This window comes from Saccopteryx leptura, chromosome 4 (assembly GCF_036850995.1).
Source record: "Saccopteryx leptura isolate mSacLep1 chromosome 4, mSacLep1_pri_phased_curated, whole genome shotgun sequence".
NCBI classification, from domain to species: domain Eukaryota; kingdom Metazoa; phylum Chordata; class Mammalia; order Chiroptera; family Emballonuridae; genus Saccopteryx; species Saccopteryx leptura.
This window is the reverse complement of record NC_089506.1, coordinates 169,519,022-169,543,200: the sequence shown is the minus strand read 5'-3', so window position 1 is coordinate 169,543,200 and position 24,179 is coordinate 169,519,022. Positions and strand designations below refer to the sequence as shown.

Genomic DNA, 24,179 nt, shown 5'->3' with positions numbered 1-24,179 from the left:
CAGTATTGTTAACTGTATTCCCTATGCTCTACCTTGTATCTCCATAACTATTTTGCATCTACCAATCAGGACTTCTTAATCCCATCGCCTTATTTTACCCCCTTTTAATGATTATACATTTTAAATTTTGATGAAGACCACTATATCATTTTTTTCATTTCTAGTCAAGATTTTTTGCACCTTAAGGAATATTTGCGTACACCATAGTCATTGAGATAATCTTATATCTTTTTTCTAGCAGCTTTATACGTTTGCTATTAAATTTAGATATGTGATCCATCTAATTTTCTGTATGTATGAAGTAGAGGTAGATATTTAGAAGTTTTTTCCACGTGTTTATCTGGTTATCTCCGTATCATTCACTGAAATGCCTCAGGGCTTTAGTTGAAAATCAATTTGACAGTTTATGTACAGGCAGCTTTTGTTGCATTGATCTATTTGTCTATCCCTAAACCACCACGCTGTCTTGGTTACTGTAGCTTTATAATAGGACTAGAATCAAGCAGTGTAAATTTTCCAACTTTGTCCTTTTTTTCAAGGTTCTTTAAGCTATTTTAGATCCTTTATAGTTCTATGTAAATTTTGAATCAATTTGTTAGTTTTCATTCCCCCCAAAAAACTATAGACTATAGATTAGGATTTTGTTGAATCTATAGATCAATTTTGAGAAAATTAATGTTTTACCCATCCATTTATTTGTCTTCAATTTCTTTCAGTAATGTTTCATAATTTTAATACAGTTATTACATTTGTTTTGTTAATTTAATCTTATATATTTAATGGTTTTAATAGTATTGAATTGGACATTTAAAATTTCTATTTTCCTATTGTCCGTTAGTATATAGAAACACAAATGACTTTTTAAATACTGACATTGTATCTTATCATCTGGCAATCTTTTTTTAAGTGAGAGGAGAGGAGATAGTGCAACAGACTCCTGCATGCACCCCAACTGGGACCCACCTGGCAATCCCCGTCTGGGGCTAGGCTCAAACCAATGGAACTATTTTAGTGCCTGAGGTGTATGCGCTCAGACCAACAAGCCATCCTCAATATCCAGGGCCAGTGCTCAGACCATCGAGCTATCCTCAGCACCTGGAGCCAATGATTGAACCAATTGATCCACTGGCTGCAGGACGAGAGAGGAAGAGAAAGGGGAGAGGAAAGGGAAGAGAAGTAGATGGTCACTTCTCATGTGTGGCCTGACCGAAGATCAAACCTGGAAAGTCCATACACTGGGCCAATGCTCTATCCACTGAGCCAGCCAGGCAGGTCCCGGCAATCTTGTTAAATGGACTTATTCATGCTAGTAGCTTGCTTTACTTCTTTTATTTTCTTTTTTTTGGGGAGGAGGCAATGTCTTAGGACTTTTTACATTTATAATCATATTGTTTGTAAGCAGAGACAGCTTTCTTTTATTTTTTATAGTTTTGCCATTTTTTTTTTCTTCTTCTATTTTTACCAGTAGTGTACTGGCTAAATTCCCCAGTACAGTGTTTGAATTGTAGTGCTGAATAGAAATGGTAAGAAAGACATCCTTGGCTCTCAGTATGTCATATTAGGTATACAATTAGCTGTGAGACTGAGGAAGACCCCTTTCATCCTAGTTTGTTAAGAATTTTTATTATGAGTGAATTTTGAATTTTGTTATAAAAGCTTTCTCTGCATCTGTTGAGATGATTGTATATGAATTTTCTTTTTTATTCAGTTAATGGGGAATTACATTGATTCAGTTTTGAAAGATATATTCTTGCATTTCTGGGATAAGCTCTTTCTAGTCCTGATGTATTATCCTTTTTGCATATTACTGAATTCTATTTGATATCCTTTTATTAAGGTTTTCTATGTTTGTGAGAAACATTGGTCAGTGACTTTCTTGTAGTGTCTTGTTATACTGGTGGCTTAAAATTATTTGGGACGTGTTTCTTTCCTCTCGATTCTCTGAGAGAGTTAATATAAAATTAGCACTATTTTTTCCTTAAATACAATTCACAAGTGAAATGACCTCTGCCTGGAATTTTCTTTGTGGGAAGTTTTAATTTATAAACTTAATTTCTTTAATAACAGATACTGGGCTATTCAGATTTTCTACTTGTTATGTATAGATTTAGGTAATATGTGTTTTTAAAAGTATTTTAGGGCCCTGGCCAGTTTGCTCAGTGGTAGAGTGTCAGCTGGGCATATGGATGTCCCAAGTTTGCTTTCCGGTCAGGGCACACAGGAGAATCAACCATCTGCTTCTCCACCCCTCGCCCTCCCTCCCCTCCCTCTTCTTCCTTCCTTCCTTCCTTCCTTCCTTCCTTCCTTCCTTCCTTCCTTCCTTCCTTCCTTCCTTCCTTCCTCCCTCCCTCCCTCCCTCCCTCCCTCCCTCCCTCCCTCCCTCCCTCCCTCCCTCCCTTCCTCTTTCTTTCTTTCTTTCTTTCTTTCTTTCTTTCTTTCTTTCTTTCTTTCTTTCTTTCTTTCTTTCTTTCTTTCTTTCTTTCTTTCTTTCTTTTCTCTCTCTCTCTCTCTCTCTCTCTCTCTCCCCCCCACCTCTCTCTCTTCCTCTCCCACAGCCATGCTTGATTGGTTCAAGCACACTGACCCTGGGCGCTGAGGATGGCTCCATGGAGCCTCAGCCTCAGACACTAAAAGTGGCTCAGTTGTGAGCATGGCCTCAGATGGGCGGAGAATCAGCCCCAGATAGGGGTGCCGGTTGGATCTCAGTTGAGGTACATGTGGGAGTCTATTTCCACTCCTCTCACTTGGAAAAGAAGTAATAAAATTAAATTTAAAAAATATAAAAGTATTTTTGTTCATTTTATCTTAGTTATTAAACCGGTTAGCAAAATTTTGTTCATAATAATTGTTTAGTATCCTTTTAACATGATAGGATATTATCTTTCATTCCTGATGTTGATAATTTGTGTTTTTCTTCCCTCCCTCCCTCCCTCCCTCCTTCCTTTCTTTCTCCCTCCCTCCCTCCCTCCCTCCTTCCTTTCTTTCTCCCTCCCTCCCTCCCTTTTTTATTCTTCTTCTTCTTTTTTTTTTTTTTTTTTTTGGTGCATGTGTCCCAGGCTTTTTTTTTTTAATGTCAAAGTGATAAGTGATGTGGGAATTAAAATGAAGAGTATCATTGACCTTCACCTTCCCTCCAACCAGTTTCCCAAACTCCCTTCCCCAGCACCGTTTGTGTTCCCAGTTCCATAGTGAAAGAACTTAATGCCAGAGGCTGGGATACACAGATGGGGGCTGGTGCCAGGGAAAAGGATACTGGTCCCCCTAAGAAGGGAGTAGGGAAGCCTCAAAATCCTCTTATGGGAGAATAGTCGCTGCCTGACCGTTGGCCCTTCTGGCGACAGTTGCAGAACCACACTTGGACCACGCCCTTCTCCAGCTCGAGCTGCTGGCAGCGTGGCTGCTCGGCTAGGGGTGGGCCCTGGGCACTGCGGCACATGGTCTCCTGGCTGCCCTCACTCAGTTCTCAGCTCTCATTCATTCTTCCGGCCCTACACACGGGCCTCTGCTTTGTGTACTTCCTGTAGATTCTAGTTGTCAGCCTCCTGCACCCACTTCTGCATTGGTAGCCGCAGCTCACACGTGTTCTTCGAACTGAGAGGCAGAGCCTCTAAGTGGCAGATGGTCGTTTGGCTGAACACCTTCCCAAAGAGGACCTCTAGGGCGAGGTCCGCATCAGCCTTGTATGTGCAGGGGGTCCTCTTCTGCTTCAGGAGCTTGGCTGATTGCTTGAGGCCTTTCTGCTGGGCTCTCCTGTCCTCACTAGCCTCTTCCGCCAGGTTTGGCTCCAGCTTCTCTTTGTCTAGCTTCACGACCACAGGCAGGGCAGTGCAGGGCTGGGGGAGGACCCTTGGAGTTGCTGTCCACCCTGGCTCCAGCCTCACCCTCAGGCTGGGGGTCTCCAGGCTGCCTTGGGGCACCAGCTACACTCCAGCCTGAGGTCCACAGTGGGTCGTCCATCTCCAGAACTCAGGGGGGCGGGCACGAGGGAATCCCCGCACCTCGGCACCAAAGCCTAGCCCCTCTGATTCCTTACGAGGAAGGTGTTGGAAGCTCAGTATGGTCTGAGGGTCAACCCAGCTGGCTCTGGCCCTCCGGCCCATTGCCCAGTGGGGAGAAGGCAAAACAGAAGCCAAGTGTTCCACCCTTCCCCAGCTTGGTGAAAGGGGGCTTTTCATTTTGTCTTAATCTTTTCAGAGAATCAGTTTTGGGTTTTGTTGCCTTTCTCTGTTTTCTATTTCATTAATTTCCACTATTTATTACTTCCTTCCCTCTATTTTGTTTTTTATTTGCTCTTTTTTCATCTTCTTAAGGTGACACTAATTAAACCTCTTTTCTTATTTAAAAATAACCATAAAGTTCTGTTTCTCTTTAAGCCCTGTTTGATATCTCACACAATGTAATAAGCATTGTTTTCATTGTCATGCAGTTCAAAAGAATTTTTAGTTTCCCCCGTTATTTCTTTGACAATGGATTATTTTTAGTGGGTGTTTTTTTTTATTTTTCTGAAGTGAAAAGTGGGGAGGCAGAGAGACAGACTCCCGCATGTGCCAGGCTGGGATCTGCCTGGCATGTCCACCAGGGGGCGATGCTCTGCCCATCTGGTGCGTTGCTCTGTTGCAACCCGAGCCATTCTAGCGCCTGAGGCAGAGGCCATGGAGCCGTCCTCAGCGCCAGGTCAACTTTGCTCCAGTGGAGCCTTGGCTGCAGGAGGGGAAGAGAGAGACAGAGAGATAAGAGAGGGAGAAGGGTGGAGAAGCAGATGGGCACTTCTCCTGTGTGCCTTGGCTGGGAATCAAACCTGGGACTTCCATAATCCAGACCATCACTCTACCACGAGCCAACCAGTCAGGGCCAGGTGTTGTTTAATATATAAATATTTGGAGATTTTTTAGGTTATCCTATTTATTTCTAACATTATCCTATTGTGGTTTAACAAAACTAAGATTTTAATCCTTTGGAATTTATTGAGACTTGTTTTAAGACTTTAGCACGTGGTATTAAATAATGAATGATCTGGTGGACCTGAAAAGAATGAGTATTTTCAGTCATTGGGTGTCATCTATAAATGCCAAATAAATCGAATTAGCTGATCATAGTGTTCTGATCATCATTGTCTTTTCTGATTTCTTTGCCACTTTTCAGTCATTGAGAGGGATGTTGAAATTTCTAATAATTGTAGATTTGTCTGTTTTATCCTTTAGTTCTTTCAGCATACATATTTGTGTGAAGGGTTTCTTTTTTCTTGTCTCCTTATGAATTGACCCTTTAAAAATGTCCTTTTTATTCTGGTATTTTTCTCTATGTCCACTACACACACACACACACACACACACACACACACACACACACACACACACACACCCATTATACCTTTCTCATGTTCACTGTTTGCATAGTTTATCCTTTCAATGCTTGTACTTTAAACCTGAGTATGCCTTTATAGTTAATGCCCATCTCTTATAGACAGTATATAGTTGGTCTTATTTTTTGATATTTTTTAATCCAGTCTCACTGACAATCTCTATATTTTAAATAGAATGATTAGTATATTTGCAATTAATGTTATTAATAATATTTGAAGGCTTAAGTTTACTGTCTTGCTTTTTTCCTATTTATTGTATTTATTTTTGTTGTTGGTTTGTTCCTCCTACTCTATTTTGTGTTAATACTTTTTGCTGCTCCATAATACTTTTCCTATTGACAGCTTACCTGTACTTTTAAAAATTATTTTTTATTTAATGTTTTCTCTATGGCTTACAGTATGATTTCTTAATGTATCACAATCTGTTTAGGAGTAGTATAACATTTTATGTAAAATTTGTAATCCTTGGGAAAATATAGCTTCACTTATCCCCTCTTTGTCCTTTGTGCTATTTTAATATATTTTATTTTTGCATGTTAGTATCCCCCCATTAGAATGTTATTATCTTTGCTAAAACAGTAGTTGTTTTAAAAAAGAAATCAAGAAAAGAGGAAAAAAATTATAGTTAATGTGGTGGGCAGAAAATAGCTCCCTAGATATATGTCATGTCTTTATCTCCATAACATGTGAAGATTTATTAGATGGCAAAGGGTAAAGTTGCAGGTGGAGTTAAGATTGTTAGTTGACTTTCTGTAAGGGGTGTTATCCTGAATTATCCAAGCAGAAACAGTAAATACAAGGGGTCTTAGAAGTGGAAAAAAAGAAAGAAGAGGAAGTCAGAATAATTCAGTTTGAGAAGAACTTAACCTGCTGTTGAAGGTGTGGGAAGGGGCCATGAGCCAAGGAATGGAGGCAACCTCTAAAACGGGGGTCTCAAACTTGCGGCCTGCGGGCATGCGGCCCGCCGAACAATTTTGTGTAGCCCGCAGACTAATCCACGAAGTTCAAAATATTTTGGATAAAATTAAGTAAGCCTAGGGTCCTACTTGTATTTTTCATTTCTCTAGCATCCTAGCTAGATATTAGCTTAGTTAACAGCAGTTGTGATGCGAACTACAGTTTCTGGTCGTTTTGTGACACTGAGTAAACTGCATGTACGGTTGTGCTTGTTGTACTGATTTTTTTTTGTTTTCAACTGCAGTGAGAAAAGTGTTGCGTAACAGTTGCCTTTTGTAGACCTAGTGCGGCCCGCGGAATGGCTGTGATCTTGCTCTGTGGCCCACATGCTGAGTTGAGTTTGAGACCCCTGCTCTAAAAGTTGAAAGAGACAGGGGAACCCCTGCAGGCTGCAGAAAGTAATGTAGCCCTCTCAACACCCCGATTTTAGTCCAGTGAGACTCATGTCAGATTTCTGACCTACAGAAGTGTAAGACAATAAATTTGTGTTTTAAGCAACTAAATTTGTGATATTTTGTTACAGCAGCAATAGAAGATGAACAGTTACTCACATATTTACTTTTACCAGCATGCTCTATTTCTTCCTCTAGGTCTGATATTACATCTTCCTTCCTTTAGCATTTCTTATAGTACAAGTCTGCATATGACAAATTTATTTTTATATTATACAGAATTATCTTCATTTTATCCTTATTTGTAACAGATTTTTATTTTTACTAGTTATAGAATTCTGGGTTGATAGTTTCTTTCACACTTTAAAGAGATTGTTCTGTTGTCTTTGATTTCTTATATCCAATAAGAAGGCAGCCTTTGTTTTCTATGCACTGTATGGAATTTGTCTTTTATTTCCATTAATGGCTTTTATGATTTCTAGCTCTAGTTTTTAGGTATTTAACTATGTTTTTCTTTATATTTACCTGTTTTTTGTTTTTGTAATTTGATGTTTTCACCAAATTTGAGACATTTTTGGCTATTATTTTTCTATTCTTTTCTCTTTCCTATTCTGTCTTCTCCTTTTGGACAGCTAATTGTGCACATTAGACTATTGGTTGCTGTCTCACAGGCAAATGAGGTTCTCTTTGTTTTTAAATTTTATTTTCTCCCTTTTATCAGTTTTGATTGTTTCTATTGACCCATTTTCAACTTCATCAACTTCCTTTCCCCCCTGAATAGTCCAAACTGCTATTAAACTCACTCAGTGAATGTTATACTTTTCTGTTCTGGAATTTCAGGGCTTTTTTTTTTTTTGTCATGCAGTGTGTTCCTCTGCTGAGATTTCCCATCTATTTATTATGTCTATATTTTTTTCTAGACAGTTTATATTTTCTTGTCTGTCTGCATGTACAGTAATTATATTTGTGTGTTGAAAATTTTAAATGATAATATTTGTAGGTTTGGATTATATTGTCTTTCTTACAGAGTGTCAAATTTTGTTCTGGCAGGCAGCTAAAACACTGTCGAGTCCTCTTGAATTTTTTTTTCTTTTTTTTAGAGCAAGAGAGGGAAGGAGAGAGGGAGAGAGGTAGGAAGGGAGAGATGAGAACCATCAGCTTGTAGCTGCACCATATTAGTTGTTCACCTATTGCTTTTCATAGTGCTTTGACTGGGGTCTCCAGCCAAGCCAGTTACCCCTCGCTTAAGCCGGTGATGTTGGGCTCAAACTAGCAACGTTGGGCTTCAAGCCAGCAACCTTTGGGCTCAAGCCAGCGACCATGGGATCATGTCTATGATCACATGCTCAAGCCAGAGACCCAGCACTCAAGCTGGTGACCTCAGAGTTTTGAACCTGGGACCTCAGCATCCCAGGTCTATGCTCTATCCACTGTGCCACCACAGGTCAGGCTGGCATCTTCCTTATAAGGACACTAATCCCATTCATGAGGGTTCTGTTTTTATGCACTAATCACTCTCCTAATACCATCACATTGGAGGTTAGGATTTCTTTCTTTCTTTCTTTCTTTTTTTTTTTACAGAGACAGAGAGAGAGTCAGAGAGAGGGATAGACAGGGACAGACAGACAGGAACAGAGAGATGAGAAGCATCAATCATTAGTTTTTTGTTGCACATTGCAACACCTTAATTGTTCATTGATTGCTTCCTCATATGTGCCTTGACCACGGGCCTTCAGCAGACCAAGTAACCCCTTGCTCGAGCCAGTGACCTTGGGTCCAAGCTGGTGAGCTTTTGCTCAAGCCAGATGAGCCCACCCTCAAGCTGGTGACCTCGGGGTCTTGAACCTGGGTCCTCGGGATCCCAGTCCAATGCTCTATCCACTGCACCACCACCTGGTCAGGCTTGAATTTATTTTTTATGCTTGTTTTTTTTTGCTTTGATAGCGTGGGACTTTATAGATTTTGCCATTAGCCTAGGATGTATCCTTTACTTTAGGCTTAGTCCTTATTCCTGAAGCCTTTTGGAATCTTAGTTAAATGCACATAGTGCTTCCCATGCTTCACTTGTGAGTGCAGCAGGGCTGTCTCCTGCCTCTTCACGCTCTGCTCCCCCTGGCTTTCCCGTCTCTCAGCAGCTGCTCTCGGTTAGGCCTCTGCTTATGTATAAAGTGCAGTAAATATTCTCAGCCAACCTCTTAAGGAAAACCCCATGCAGACTTCTGATTCCATTTTTTTTATCCTGCACTGTAAATTTCAGCCTCATCAACAGCCTCAAACTCTGATCTCAGCCTCCTCAGCCTTGTAAGATGTTGCCTCTTTTTTTTTTTAATTGAATGTATTGGGGTGACATTGACTCACAAAATCATACAGGTGTCAGTAAAATATCAGCTGCACACTGCATCATGTGCCCACTGCCCCAAGCACAGTCTCTTTCTGTCCCCATTTCTCCACTTTGTCCAACCCCCTTCCCTCTGGCCGTCACCACACTGTTTTGTGTGTGTGTGTGTGTGTGTGTGTGTATTATATAGCTTTTTGCTTAACCTCTTCACCTCTTTCATCCAGTCCCCCACCCTCTTCCTTTCTGACTGCTGTCAGTCTGTTCGATATATCCATGTATATTTTGTTTTATTTCATAGTTCTTGAGGATGGGAAGGCTCCGATGATAATAAGAGTTACTCCATTGTGGCCTGAAGTTCAGAAATACTCTTTTCAGGTAGAGAAATATTTTTAAATAGGGTATTTCTTCTATCAGATCAACTGAAATAAGAAAAGAATCTAATGGTATTTTTTTTTTTTTGTATTTTTCTGAAGCTGGAAACGGGTAGAGACAGTCAGACAGACTCACGCATGCACCCGACTGGGATCCACCCGGCACGCCCACCAGGGGCGACGCTCTGCCCACCAGGGGGCGATGCTCTGCCCCTCCGGGGCGTCGCTCCGCCACAACCAGAGCCACTCTAGCGCCTGGGGCAGAGGCCAAGGAGCCATCCCCAGCGCCCGGGCCATCTTTGCTCCAATGGAGCCTTGGCTGAGGGAGGGGAAGAGAGAGACAGAGAGGAAGGAGGGGGTGGGGGTGGAGAAGCAAATGGGCGCTTCTCCTATGTGCCCTGGCTGGGAATCGAACCCGGGTCCCCCGCATGCCAGGCCGACGCTCTACCGCTGAGCCAACTGGCCAGGGCCTCTAATGGTACTTTAAATTTAAAATCTTATTTAAACTTTCTTTTTAATCTTATATACATAATAAAAATATCAGGTCCGATAGAGGATTATCTTAGACAATGCAGTTTTAGGAGAACTTCTTTAAGAGTTTGATGTGTACAACTCTGGAATTTAGTTTTAAAGGAAACAATAAGGAGATTTAGCAAATGTTTGAGATGACTTTTTTATTTTTAGTGAGAGAGAGAGAGAGGTAAGGACAGACAAATAGGAAGGTAAAAAGTTGAGAAGCATCAATTCATAGTTGCGGCACCTTTGTTGTTCACTGATTATTTTCTCATAAGTGCCTTGACCCGGGGGGACCCAGCTGAGCCATTAATCTCTTGCTGAAGTCAGTGACCTTGGGCTCAAGCCAGTGACCATGGGGTCATGTCTATGATCCCATGCTTAAGCTGGCGACCCCACACTCAAAGTGGTGAGCTCATGCTCAAGCTGGATGAGTCCACACTCAAGCCAGTAACCTCGGGGTTTCGACCTGGGTTCTCAGGGTCCGAGGCTGACGCTCTATCCACTGGGCTACTGCCTGGACAGGCTGGGATGGCTTTTAACTGAACTTGATTGCTTAGCTATATAGCTGACATGGATGGCCAAATTGCAGTTTAAAAACAAACAACTATTTAAAAGCTGGTAAAAAAAATCTATTTCATTCAAGTTGCTCTGGCTGCTTGGTAAAAAAAGCAGATTGGGAAGGAAAAGAAGCAGGAAGAGTAATTAGAAACTTTTGCAGTGGTCCAAATATGAGAGATGGTTTAAATAAGTGGAGATGTGATGGTGGAAGTGAAGGGGATGAATACACATCTTGGGTGAAGAACTGATGATTTCATAGTGTGAGAGCGACACGGATAATTTAGCTTTGTGGCTCATGGATGGAATGGGTAGCCAGATGTTTTACTAAGAATGGGTGAGATAGGCCAGCGATGTGAGAGGAGGCAGTGTCAAGATTTTTGTTTCATTAGGTTTGAAAAACCAACAATCAAATGGAAATTTCAAGTAGGCAACTACATAGATCAAAGTGTTAAAACTCTGCAGCGGGCTGGGTTTCTTTATGTAGGACAAAGCAGACTTTGTCTTTTCTTTGAGCTGTATTAAAAACCTGAGGTTTGTTGACAATTAAGAAAATACCTGCTGGCTGCTGTTGTCAGACCTCTGTCTACGTTCCTCGTCCCAGTGTTAGCTTGTCACCTGGTCTCCACAAACTGACAGTGGCATCTCTACAGCCCAGATAATGCCATACTCATGGGATTTTGCTGAACTTTGAGTCAGATCATACATGTCAAGTACTGGTGACATTATAAATACAGTTGCATTTACTATAATTAGTAAGTTCTCCAGGTTTTGGTTAAGCTGTAGAAATATAGAAGGTATTTATTTTCCCCATTGAGATGAGGAGGAAGGTGAGAAGTGAAGAGAGTAGAGTGAGGACCACTCACATAAAAATTAAAATTTGTTTCTATAAGAATTAAGGAACCACGACAACTTTTTAACAACATGGAAACATGAGTAGAGCAGTATCTGAAGAAAGTAATTAAAATTGTTCTTCAGGTTTATATATATTTGGCATTCCAGGTACACAGTAAACTACTTATCTCTCAATTATTCCCATATAGTGGGTCCCCCTTATCCCATAAAGTGGGTTCTGCTTTCTGTAGTTTGTTACCCATGGTCAACTGCAGTCCAAGAAGATTAAGCAGATAATTCCAGAAATAAGCAGTTTATAACTTGTACATTGTACACTGTTCTGAGCCACGTGACACAATCTCCCGCCGTCCCTCTCTGTCCTGCCAGGTTGTGAAGCTCCACATTGTGTGTGCTCCCCGCCCGAGAGTCACTGAGCAGCCTTCAGGGTTGTCAGTTTGACCGTCACAGTACCACAGTGACGGTCAAACTGTTACTTGTGTATAAGTAACCCTTATTTTACTGAATAATGGCCCCAGAGCACAAGAGTAGTGATGCTGGCAATTCGGAATGCCAAAGGGGAGCCGTAAAGTGTTTCCTTTTCATGAAAAGGTGAGTAAGAGGGAGATGCTACATTCACATAACTTCTATTATACTATATTGTTATAATTGTTCTATTTATTATTAGTTGTTGTTGTTAATGTCTTACTGTGCCAAATTTGTAAATTAAACTATCATACATATGTATGAATGGGAAAAGCACAAGCTATAGGGTTTGGCTATGCATGGTTTTAGGCATCCACTGGGGTCTTGGGACATATCCTGCATGGATGGGGGGACCATTGTCTTCTTGAGTTCCTACTGCAGTGTCTACGAATTGCCTAGGTGGAGGTATTCACTGAGGGTTTAGAATGTTATGATACGTCATTCATACATGATTTATTCATTGTTTATTTTAAATCCCAAATGAAAAGCTAGAAAATCATATTTATTATTAAATACCAGAGACATACAGTAGTATAAAATATAAATTTTTCTCTCCTAAAACTCACGGAGCTGAAATATGGTTGGACCTTACCCCAGTAGAAGAGCATAGTTCTATCTAGTATATTTCTTAGCTGCATTGACATGACACTCATGTTTGCTTATCACTGGAAAACTTTGACAAAACTACTTTTTACTTGGGTGAACATTTACTATTGGGATATTTCCAAGAGGCATTGACTAAAACAATAGTTCTTGGTTCAACTGGTGTGTGTGAGCAGGCTCAGGCTCCCTCTGGTGGCAGTAATGTCTTAATTTTCTTTTTATTGGAAAAAAAGATTGATAATGTGGAAGATGAGGTTGTTGGGGCAAAGCAATGGTCCCAGTTTAAGCACAAAACAGAAGTCAGGTGCCTTAGATAAAGATTTAACACGAAACCCCTGGAAGTGAGCCCTGAGCAATCTTCAGGGGCTGGGCTCTTGGTTCTGTGACTTCCTGTTTGTTCTTTGCTTCTGAGCGGGGGAGAGACAAGGAGGGGAAGACTGGGACATCTCCTGATCGTGTCTGTTCTCACCACTTAGGAATGTGATGAGGAACTGAGGAGATATTTATTCAGCACTTTGAATTATTTAAATAAAGATGTTTTGTGAATGTATAGTCTTTTTAGTAACCTAATTTCAACTCTGAGCTTTTTTTTTAAAGCAGTGGTCTGTAGTTAGATCACAATTATAAGTCAAATGCTGCCATATTTATTCATTTTAGTTTAGTATACAAAATATAGAATATTATATACATACTATAATATTTTCAGGATAATATAATTGGAGTTTTTGGAAGACTATGCAGTGATGGGGTTGAAAGCTTTTGTAGATTTATGAAGTGTTATTATTTAAGGCAGCAGTTCTCAACCTGTGGGTTGCAACCCTGGCCGGGGTTGAACAACAAAAACACAGGGGTCGCCTAAAGCCATCGAAAATACATATTTATTATACAATACATTTTTAAATAAAATATGTATTTCTGATGGCTTTAGGCGCGACCCCTGTGTTTTGGTCATTCGACCCCCGCCGGGGTCGCGACCCACAGGTTGAGAACTGCTGGTCTAAGGGCTTTAGGAGGAAAATGATTTTTGAATGATGTCTCATCATACCCATTTATCTAGAAAATGAATAATTTAAACTGGGCAATTGCTATAAGGTATGGACGAGGGATGCTTTTGAAGAATACTGGACTAATATGGGACTGTGTGTATACTTTTTATATATGTCCGTGGACAACTCAGGGTTCTATTTAGAACATATTTGGAGACTTCAAGTAAAACATCTGCATAATTAAGGGCCTTTTAATTATGAAAAATGACAAAATTTCACAGCTTTCTAAATGTACAAAATGCTGATGAACTGCTGCTATGAATTTATCCTGAATTATTGATTAAATGTTTGCAGATGTAAGCATAAAAATAATACATTCCTCATTAGCATATATTTACATTTATTAAATCACAGGTGGTCTAGCAATCAGAGGAAATTACCTTTTTTTTAGCTTTGGAACTTTTCCCTTCCTTAAAGCTAATTGAAATTGCTGGCCATTTCAGAACACAGTTAAATACATATATGACTGCTACTGTGCTATAGAACTTAATAAACATATAGACTAAATTCCTGAATATTTTGGGACCAATTTTTATGGCTGGAAGGACTGATATGCTCATTCAGGTTAAGATAACATTTCAGCAAGTTCTTCTGAGATGGGAATGAAAGGCATTTCCTGTGGAATTACAGCAATAGTAGTGTGTGTGTGTGTGTGTGTGTGTGTTTGTTTGTGTGTGTGTGTGTGTACACTTTTTCTAAATGAGAAGCGGGGAGGCTGAGAGAGAGGCTCCTGCATGTGCCCAACTGGGATCCACCCAGCAGGCCCACCAGGGGGTGATACTGTGCCCATCTGGGGCATTGCTCTGTTGCAACTGGAGCCATTTTAGCACATGAGGCAGAAGCCATGAAGCCATCCTCAGCACCTGGGCCACCCTGCTCTGGTGGAGCCTTGGCTGCTGGAGGGAAACAGAGAGATAGAGAGAGAGGAGAGGAGTAAGGGTGGAGAAGCAGATGGGCGCTTCTCCTGTGTGCCCTGACTAGGAATCAAACCTGGGCCATCCACACACCAGGCTGATGCTCTACCACTGAGCAAACCAGCCAGGACCAGTAGTTGTTTTTTTAAAAAAATTTTTTAAAGACTTTATTCATTTTAGGAGAGGAGAGAGAGAGAGAGAGAGAAGGGAGGAGCAGGAAGCTTCAACCCCCATATGTGCCTTGACCAGGCAAGCCCAGGGTTTTGAACCGGCGATCTCAGCATTCCAGGTCGACACTTTATCCACTGCGCCACCACAGGTCAGGCAGTAGTTGTTGTTTTTTTTTTGTTTTGTTTGAACATGAAAATACCCTATGTTTTTTCCTTTTCTGATAATTAAGATAAGAAATTCTCTTGGCTAAAAATAGTTTTTTTTAAATCAGAGAAATATAAATAAGACAATAAAATTCCTGCAATTCCAATACTCAGAAAGATCCACTGTTAGTGGTGTTCTGATATGTGCACCTTCTCTGGCAGTATCATTGAATGGGTTCACATTGTCTAGTGAATCGGGCCAGCCTCATGTAGGAAAGGTGGATTCCGTACAGGAAATCCTTCCAAGGAAGTATTTCTTTAGATATTTTTAAATATACAATTTTATTCTTATAACAGAATCTATTAACAATATCATGTATTAATGTCCGAGACCAAGGCTTCATCCCTGCCCCCTTATCTTCCGTGTTTTGACTCCTTTTTAATTGACTGAATGGTCTGGTCTGTACAGAGAGATTATTATGTTTTTTGTACACAGGTAAAAACTACTTTGTCAATTTAACACTCAAAAGTAGCTTATTGTATTCTTTGGGCTCAGAAAGCCCTACCAGAAAGCCTTGTGGTGCTCTTATTAACTGTGAAAAATGAAAGCAATGATAATATAATATGTTGAAAGTTATATTGAGCCCCAAAATGCTGATATAGATTATGAATATAGAATTCCACAGGGCAGCATATATCAGTGACTTTGTTTACCTCCAAGCCTTTTAATTGTTAGGGTTTGGGTGCTTCCTTGGGCCCATTATTAGATCTCAGTTCTCTTGAAAGGACTGGTGAAAGCTTATCATTTTCTCACTATGACAAAGACATTCTATGGCAACAGTTGCAGTGATAATAGATTTCTAGTATTCATTGCTATCATGGGGAGTGTGAACACATGAATACTGACTTTGAGTTTCTCATTCTAGGTTAAAAGTAGTGGTATAACTACTCTGTACTCAACTCATTCTTGCAGAAGGGATTTGTGGGTTTATACCTAGGGATGGGAAGGGGCATATGGAGTGTGACAGCACTTGTGGGCCCATGCTGTGGCCCGGAGACACATCACCAGATAGAACGTGAGAGCTGGGTCAGTGGCACGCAGTCTGCCGGTGTGGGCAGTCCCACCATATTCTCTCCCTGTGGTTGCTGTTTCTTCTAGGTCTCCTATCCAAGTACTAACCAGGCCCGACCCTGCTTAGCTTCCGAGATCAGACGAGATCGGGCGCGTTCAGGGTGGTATGGCCGTAGACTGTTTCTTCTAGGTAATCCCACATCATGTTGGGACTCTTTCATATTTCCAATCAGGATAAGTTCTTCTTTGCCTTTAGTTAGATATAGCTAGCAGGACCAGAAACAGCAGCCTCAAATTATTCCTCACTGTCACTTGACCACTGGAGGGTGTGTGGCTTTGTCCCTGCAGTTCCAAGCTCTGTCAGCAGATGAAGCCCTGGTTATGACTGCTTTTAATATGATTTTCTTCAGTGGTGCTAGCAGATCAGTTATCCTGGTGTCTTTCTGCTACGCATCCACGTTAGCTCTCCCTGTCTAGGCTTTTTCCTTTTGGTCTCAGCTGGCAAATAAGAACTTTGCAGTCTGAACACGATTAATGTTGTAGCTCTGCTGAAGTTAGCTGTGAGACTTAGATGAAGCAAGTTTGCAGAGATGAGTGGTGTTTTCTCGATTTGTAGGAGAAGCCCAGATATCCAAGCAAAAGAAGAGTTATGGAAGCATATTCAGTGAGTATTCATTTTTCTCCCCCCTCATTGTTTTATTTATTTTTTTATTTTAAACTAATTTTTTTCTCTTTAAATCACTTTAAATATTTTTTCAATGACACTTGACGTACACACTAGTTTTAGGTGTATTCCCCGGTTGCTCTTGTTTTGAAACCCATGTACCTTTGCGGCATTGACAGGGAAGACCACTGACAGTGAGAGGCAGCCTAGGGCTGCAGCCTGTCACACAGTCTTCGCTGCCATCGTTATGTGGAGCGTGGAGCTCGCCGTGGTGGCGCCGGACCGTGCCAGCAGCCCTGACATCTCTCCTCCTGAGGCCCTCTTAGCCTTGTCTATAATTGGGCCTCAGACAGCCCAGTGTTTTACAGATACCTACCAAGGAAAACTGATTCAGAAGAGAAAAGAAAAAGACACTGAAGGGGAGAGAAGTGCCGAGGGGGAGAGAAGCAGAATTTTGTAGGGAAATTAGGAGTGGCTGGAGAGCCCTGCACATTGAATATAGATAGATTGGAGACAGGTGGGAGGGCTGCAGAAAGGTTAGCTGCTCCTTTTCCCTCAAGTGCATTCTAGTGTTTAAGTCTTTGTCCCTGGCTTATATTTCTAGTAGGTGTGCCGATACTGTGTTTTGGGACAAGTTGTGAAAGGTACACTGGTGTTTATACCAGCATCACACTTTAATTTTCTTGCTCGCTCCCCTCTAGGAAGGAGCTCGTAGATCCGTCTGGATTGTCAGAAGAACAGTTAAAAGAGATCCCATACACTAAAATAGAGTGAGTATGTCTTTGAAAATCTTTTCGCAGAAGTTTTATTCCTAGAAGTGAGTAATCCATTCTTACTCTCCATGCAGTGCTTAAATTTGTCTTTACATTTTAACTAAAATGAAAAAGAACTGTAGGGGAAGAGAAATAAAGGCTGTATTAAGACTAATCATTCTCCTTCTGTCCTACAATCACTATTATCTCCTATTTCTATGAGGTACAGGGGGACTTTTGATGATCAATGTGTTTAAAATATAAAAAAAAAAAATTGAGGTAGTCCTTGATTGGTAATAAAGTGGGTTTTTTTATTCATTATTTAACACCAAGAGAATTATGTTGACCATAAAACCCTGTCATGTCAGGCCTACCCAATCCCTGCCACAGCACGAGCACACTGAACGTGCCCAGTGTAGGGTGCGGTGCCCAGTGTAGGGCGCGGCGCCCGCCGCTCAGCTGTCTGCCTTGCTGGGGTGGTTAAGGGAAAGCAGGAGCCTGCTTCAGTGCCGCTCAGCTGTCTGCCTTGCTGGGGTGGTTAAGGGAAGGCAGGAGCCTGCTTCAGTGCCGCTCAGCTGTCTGCCTTGCTGGGAGGGTTAAGGGAAGGCAGGAGCCTGCTTCAGTGCCGCTCAGCTGTCTGCCTTGCTGGGGTGGTTAAGGGAAGGCAGGAGCCTGCTTCAGTGCCGCTCAGCTGTCTGCCTTGCTGGGGTGGTTAAGGGAAGGCAGGAGCCTGCTTCAGTGCCGCTCAGCTGTCTGCCTTGCTGGGGTGGTTAAGGGAAAGCAGGAGCCTGCTTCAGTGCCGCTCAGCTGTCTGCCTTGCTGGGACGGTTAAGGGAAGGCAGGAGCCTGCTTCAGTGCCGCTCAGCTGTCTGCCTTGCTGGGAGGGTTAAGGGAAGGCAGGAGCCTGCTTCAGGGCGTTATGTCCCTTCTGTAACTCCTGCTTCCTTCCCGCTCTAGTCAAACTGCAGGTTGGTACACACCTTCCCACCTCCACCCCCAACCTCCTCCCTCATCTTTAAGCCAATGATTGCATTCTTAATGACACGCTAGTGGGTAGCTACACAATGACCAACTTTTGTTGCATTGTAGGGTTTTATTTTGCCATTCTGTCTGCTTTGTAGGTTGTTTTTCTTCCACACTGTTGGAGAGAATTCAACTGTAGGAGATAATCTCATTACAATTTAGTGGTTAAAAATAATATACACTTACACATGTACGTACAAATACTATGAAAGTTTCATTTCCATGTAAAGTTGAGGGAGCTGTTTTCTGTTGTTAACCTGTGAAATTTAAGTCACTTAGGATTTCCGAATCCAAAGGGGTCGATTTTTTTTTTTTTTTTTTAACTATTAAAGTCATTACTCTTTTGTGGAATCCATGTTAAGGAAGTATCCTGTTCTGACTTGTGTGTTTGTCTCCACGTTTTCTGGTTGTTGGTTCAGGACTCAAGGTGACCCGATCCGCATCAGACACTCTCACTCCCCGCGAAGTTACCGCCAGTATCGGAGGTCCCAGTGTTCGGATGGAGAGCGGTCTGTGCTGTCGGAAGTGAAGTAAGCAGTCGGGCCTCCGCGCCTCGTCGCCTTCGCGGCTCCAGAGCAGCGCAGTGCGATAGAGCTTCTCGTGGTGATAGAAATGTTTTACATCTGGGGCTATTAAATATGTGAAATGTGGCTAGTGTGACTGAGAAGCTAGACGTTGAATATTATTAATGTTAATAAATGTAAGGTGTATGGCTGGCAAGGGGCTACCACATCGGATAGTACAGACCTAGACCACACTTAGACTGAATTATGTAACTTCCACGCTACGCACCAGAGCTTTAAGAAGAAAGGGAAAAAATGCATAAGCTGCTCTTTAATATATATATATATATTTTTATATATATATTTTGAGAGAGATAGAAAGATAGGAGGGGAGATAAAAGGAGGGAGAGAGAGGGAGGAATGAGATGAGAAACATCAACTTGTAGTTGCTTCACTTTAGTTGTTCACTGACTGCTTCTCATATGTGCCTTGACCTGGGAGTTCAAGCGAAGTCAGTGACCTCTTGCTCAAGCCAGCGACCTTGGGATCATACTGATGTTGGTGAGCCTGCTTTCAAGCCAGATGAGCCTGCACTCAAGCTAGCAACCTCAGGATTTTGAACCTGGGACTCCAGTGTCCCAAGTTGACACTCTGTCCTCTGTTCCACCATTGGTCAGGCGCATAAGCTATTCTGTTGTGAATGATGCAGCCATACTTGAGAGGGGTTGGCATAAGAGATTTTTTGTTTTTGAGCTGATGGCATTTTTTGTTTCCTTCTTTTGTTTATTTTTTCTGTCACTTTATTTCTTGTGAGGAAAGTGACCATTATTTCACTTGATAGCATAGGTGCTATATTTTAAATGAATATGTTATCAAGATAATTATGCATCCATTTTTAAAAGTGCTATAATCCTAGACATTCATGTACTTTGTATTGCTGGGTATGAATGTTAACCAAAAAACTCTGAATTAAGGCTCAAAACTTTGATAAACATTAATAAATTGGGAGATAGGCTGGCCCCGTGGAAGAGGTATAGGCCAGACTTTCTTTTGTTTGTAAAATGTTGATAATGGCTATCTATAATACCATAGCGTTATAAAAAAGTACAAACGACTAATAAATGTTTCTTTAGAAACAAGTCAAAAAACCATTTATACAACATGTCACAGTGACAGTGAAAAAAGCACATAGGAACCATACCTATGTTTTATTCATGGTTCTTCTATTTATTTCCTTTGAGTTGGGGCAGATTACTTAACCTGTCCAGCTTCATTCAGAAACATTTATTCATCACCTCTTTGTGTGAAGCACCATGCTGAGCACTGTAAGGAACACAGTGACACATAAAACTTGCATTCTGGGCAGGAACCCTCTTTTAACTCAAATTGTGATTCTCAGAGATTAATTCTAAAACTCACTCTCTGCAGTTCCAAGACGGACCTTGTGCCTCCACTTCCCGTGACCCGGTCTTCGGATGCTCAGGGTTCTGGCGGCTCCACGGTTCATCAGGTTTGTGATGATGAAGTTTTAAGAAGGAAACGTACAAAATGTGGGAGGAGAAGGAAGGAGGGGTGCACGATCAAGACAAGGCACAACCCGGAAAGAGTTATGTTAGGGGTCAGAGCTGGAGATACCGCAAGGTCTGCAGTGATCTGAGGCTTGAGGCAAAGCCAAGGACAACAAGGTAAGGGTGTTTGGAGCTAGAATAAAGAAACAATGCTTCACTAATTAAAAATTTTGCTTTGAGCCAGAATAACAAGGAGAGAGGAGTAGACTCACAGGGGGCAGATGTTCTATTGTTAACTGATGGCAGACAGGAGAATTACTCAAGCCCTGTTTTATTTCTGTCTTCTCCATCAAAGAGAATTACTTTTGTTCTGGAAATGTTTTAGAAATGTGGTTAAAGGGGAATTCAAGGACATTGCAAAGAATCTAGCTGCCTTAACAAAATCAATTTAACACTCAGCTGAATTAGATAGATATATCAGGGGAGCACTGTAGCAAACATTTCAGCAAGGTGTTTCACACTACCTCTCATATCTTATTTTTAATAAGATAGAAAAAAATGTTGGCTGCATAAGATCATTGGATGGATTTATATCTGGTTAGACAACCACTCTAGAAACAAAGTTGATGTTTATAATGGATCAGTGCCAGCCTCTTGTTTGCAGTGCTGTGGGTTTTGGTCTCTTTTGGATCATGGGTACCTTTGAAAAGCCAGTATAACTACTGTCTCTCCCATTAAAATGCATGTAGGCACAAACAGTTTTGTATATACATTTTAGGAGTTCCTGGGCAGCCTAAGGACCCTGACTCCAGAAGTATTAATCATGGGTTGCCCTTCATTTGTTCTGATCCGTTTTTGCCAATGACTTGAGCAAGAACAGAAAACACCAGTGCGAATTTAGGTTCGGTTCCCTAGAAATGGATTCTCGGAGGGAGATTTGCATGGAGGAAGTTTATTGGAAAGCGCTTTTAGGATCAACACTTGTTGGAGAGTAGACGAGAGAGTTTGAGCAGAGGCGAGAGCTGAACCGTGTCGTAGAGAACCAGTCAAGGCTCTGCTGATTCCACCGGAGGCGTGGGGCGCTCTGATTGAGACGGCACTTTGGAGTCATCCCACCTGGAGTCAAGGGAGCTGGGCCTTGGCACACGCACACGCACACTCATACTCGTACTCACTCTCACCATGTAGCAGTCGTTGGATAGAGGAGGCATGACCCTGGGCAAGGTGGCTGTCTTCACTGAGGGCATTTCCTGTGCCGGGGCTCAAGCCTGAGACATCACTTGACATCACTCCCAGGAGCTGTGGGGATGAATGCCTAGCTCAGGAAAGATCTTGATCAGGTGTTTAACCGTAACTTTCACTGCAATCTGCATAATGTGTGATTAGATGAACCTCGGAGAGTTAATAGGCTGTTCAAATAGACAATTTGACACCAATAGCATTTTTAAAAAACTATATTCAGGCCCTGGCCGATTGGCTCAGCGGTAGAGCGTCGGCCTGGCGTGCGGGGGACCCGGGTTCGATTCCCGGCCAGGGCACATAGGAGAAGCGCCCATTTGCTTTTCCACCGCCCCCCCTTCCTCTCTGTCTCTCTCTTCCCCTCCCGCAGCCAAGGCTCCATTGGAGCAAAGATGGCCCGGGCGCTGGGGATGGCTCCTTGGCCTCTGCCCCAGGCGCTAGAGTGGCTCTGGTCGTGGCAGAGCGACGCCCCGAAGGGGCAGAGCATCGCCCCCTGGTGGGCAGAGCGTTGCCCCTGGTGGGTGTGCCGGGTGGATCCCGGTCGGGCGCATGCGGGAGTCTGTCTGACTGTCTCTCCCCGTTTCCAGCTTCAGAAAAATACACAAAAAAAAAAACCCAGAAAAAAAACAAACTATATTCATGTAAGTAGTTAAAGTTTTGCATTGAGACTGACCTACATTTGTGTATCGTTGGCTCCACATTCTGCTTGTGTTACTTTGGGCAAAGACTTTGACTTCTAAGCCTCAATTTCTTTGAGTATAGATAATAACCTACCTCTTAGGGTTAAGTGAGGATTAATAAGCAGTTATCTTTCAGAATTTTTTATCTTCAACTTAAGGTAATTTTATTAGAAATAGGTATTTTACTTTATTCTATTTTTGCTTTTCCAATTACCCCTAACTAAGCAATTTTCAGCTGGTGTGCTGCAAGGATTTTTTTGTATGTGTGTGACAGAGACAGAGAGAGGGACAGATAGGGACAGACAGACAGGAAGGGAGAGAGATGAGAAGCATCAGTTCTTTGTTGTGGCTCCTTAGTTGTTCATTGATTGCTTTCTAATATGTGCCTTGAATGGGGGGCTGCAGCAGAGCGAGTGACCTTTTGCTCAAGCCAGCGAGCGACCTTTGGGCTCAAGCCAGTGACCCTGGGGTCATGTCTATGATCCCACACTCAAGCCTGTGACCCTGCGCTCAAGCTGGTGAGCCTGCACTCAAGCCAGATGAGCCCTTGCTCAAGGTGGCGACCTCAGGGTTTTGAATTTGGGTCCTGTGTCCCAGTCCAACACTATCTACTGCACCGCCTGGTCAGGTGTGCCACAATTTTTTTTTTTTTTTTACAGAGAGAGAGAGTCAGAGAGAGGGATAGATAGGGACAGACAGACAGGAATGGAGAGAGATGAGAAGCATCAGTCATCAGTTTTTCGTTGTGACACCTTAGTTGTTCATTGATTGCTTTCTCATATGTGCCTTGACCGCGGGCCTTCAGCAGACTGAGTAACCCCTTGCTCAAGCCAGCGACCTTGGGTCCAAGCTGGTGAGCTTTTGTTCAAACCTCCACAAGAATTTTTAAAACATACAATACCCGGCTATTTAGTAGGGGCACTGACTTCTTTCCCCTTACATTGTCAAATAAAAAGGACAATAGCTAATACAACAATAGCTATCCAGTGTTAATGAATCAAAATTATACCTGTATTTTTTGTCAGATTGACAAAAATATATATTTTTTGGTGTGCCACAGAATTTTAGTATTAATAATTCATTTATGTGTGCCCTGAGATGAGAAACGTTGAAAACATAGCCGCCCTAACTAATCACAACTTAGGAGTCTCAAAAAACATAAAGAATTCACATTAAATGTTGAAAGAATCTCTCTCCCTTTGCTCCATACGAAAACAACTTCTGATCACTGGCACTGATTCTGAGCTTCTCCCTGGGACACCTTTGATTTTGAACTGAATAAATAGCTAATGAGCACGTGTAAGAAGTGCAGGCATGGTCTGAGTAGTCTGTAAACTACAGCCTATGGGCTAAATCTAGTCTGCTGCCTGGTTCTTAGCCCAGGAGCTAATAAATGGTTTTTATATTTTTAGAGGGTTTTTAAAAAAAGGAGTATGTGACAGAAATAGGAGGTAGTACACAGCCTGGCACTTTACAGAAAAATATTTGCTGGCTCGTGGCCTAGACATATGACATGTAAAAGTAACCAGGCAAACACAATACAGAAAATGAGGTAGGCATTATACGGAAACAAAGGCTGAGTTAGAAATTCTTCGGTAGATCAGGTAGTCAGAGGCCATCTCAGAAAGTGACCTGTGAAGCTGACACCCTGCAGGTGAGAAGCAGCCGGCCATGTGGGAGGGGGGAAGGCTGATGTCAGCAGAGGAGTGTGCATGGAGGAATGAGGCTGGGAAGGGCCTGGGTGTTTGAGAAGCTGCGGTCTGAGCTCCGTTGAGTGAGGGGAAGGGCCTTAGATGCAATAGGAGAAGAGGGTGGGTTTTATTCTAAGTGCCAAAAGGAAACCACAGATCCAGCTGCCACAAGTGACACATGAAAGCAAGAAAGTTGCATTTCCTAAGTTCCAACTTGGTGCCAGAGTTCTGGCAGTGGCCTGGCCTGCCCATATATTCACATTGCCTTTCCATAAAGCGGGGTGCATTAGGGTCTTTGATTCACTTGTTTCCTTAAGGTTTACAGCGGAAGAGACAAATTTAGTCCTGGACAAACTTAAACA

General features: G+C 42.1%; 1 protein-coding gene and 1 pseudogene across 3 annotated transcripts in view; one reads left to right on the top strand and one right to left on the bottom strand.

The window, feature by feature from the left end:
* Positions 1-24,179, top strand: part of EPB41L4A (erythrocyte membrane protein band 4.1 like 4A) — a 320,637-nt gene that overhangs the window by 294,382 nt on the left and 2,076 nt on the right. For all 3 annotated transcript variants that reach the window (XM_066382001.1, XM_066382000.1, XM_066381999.1), the window contains 4 exons: positions 16,374-16,421; positions 17,123-17,191; positions 18,616-18,726; positions 20,128-20,209. In XM_066382001.1, coding sequence (XP_066238098.1) covers positions 16,374-16,421; positions 17,123-17,191; positions 18,616-18,726; positions 20,128-20,209 — 310 coding nt within the window. The remainder of the gene's footprint in view (positions 1-16,373; positions 16,422-17,122; positions 17,192-18,615; positions 18,727-20,127; positions 20,210-24,179) is intronic.
* On the bottom strand, positions 3,284-4,100 carry LOC136403339 (POU domain, class 5, transcription factor 1-like; annotated as a pseudogene).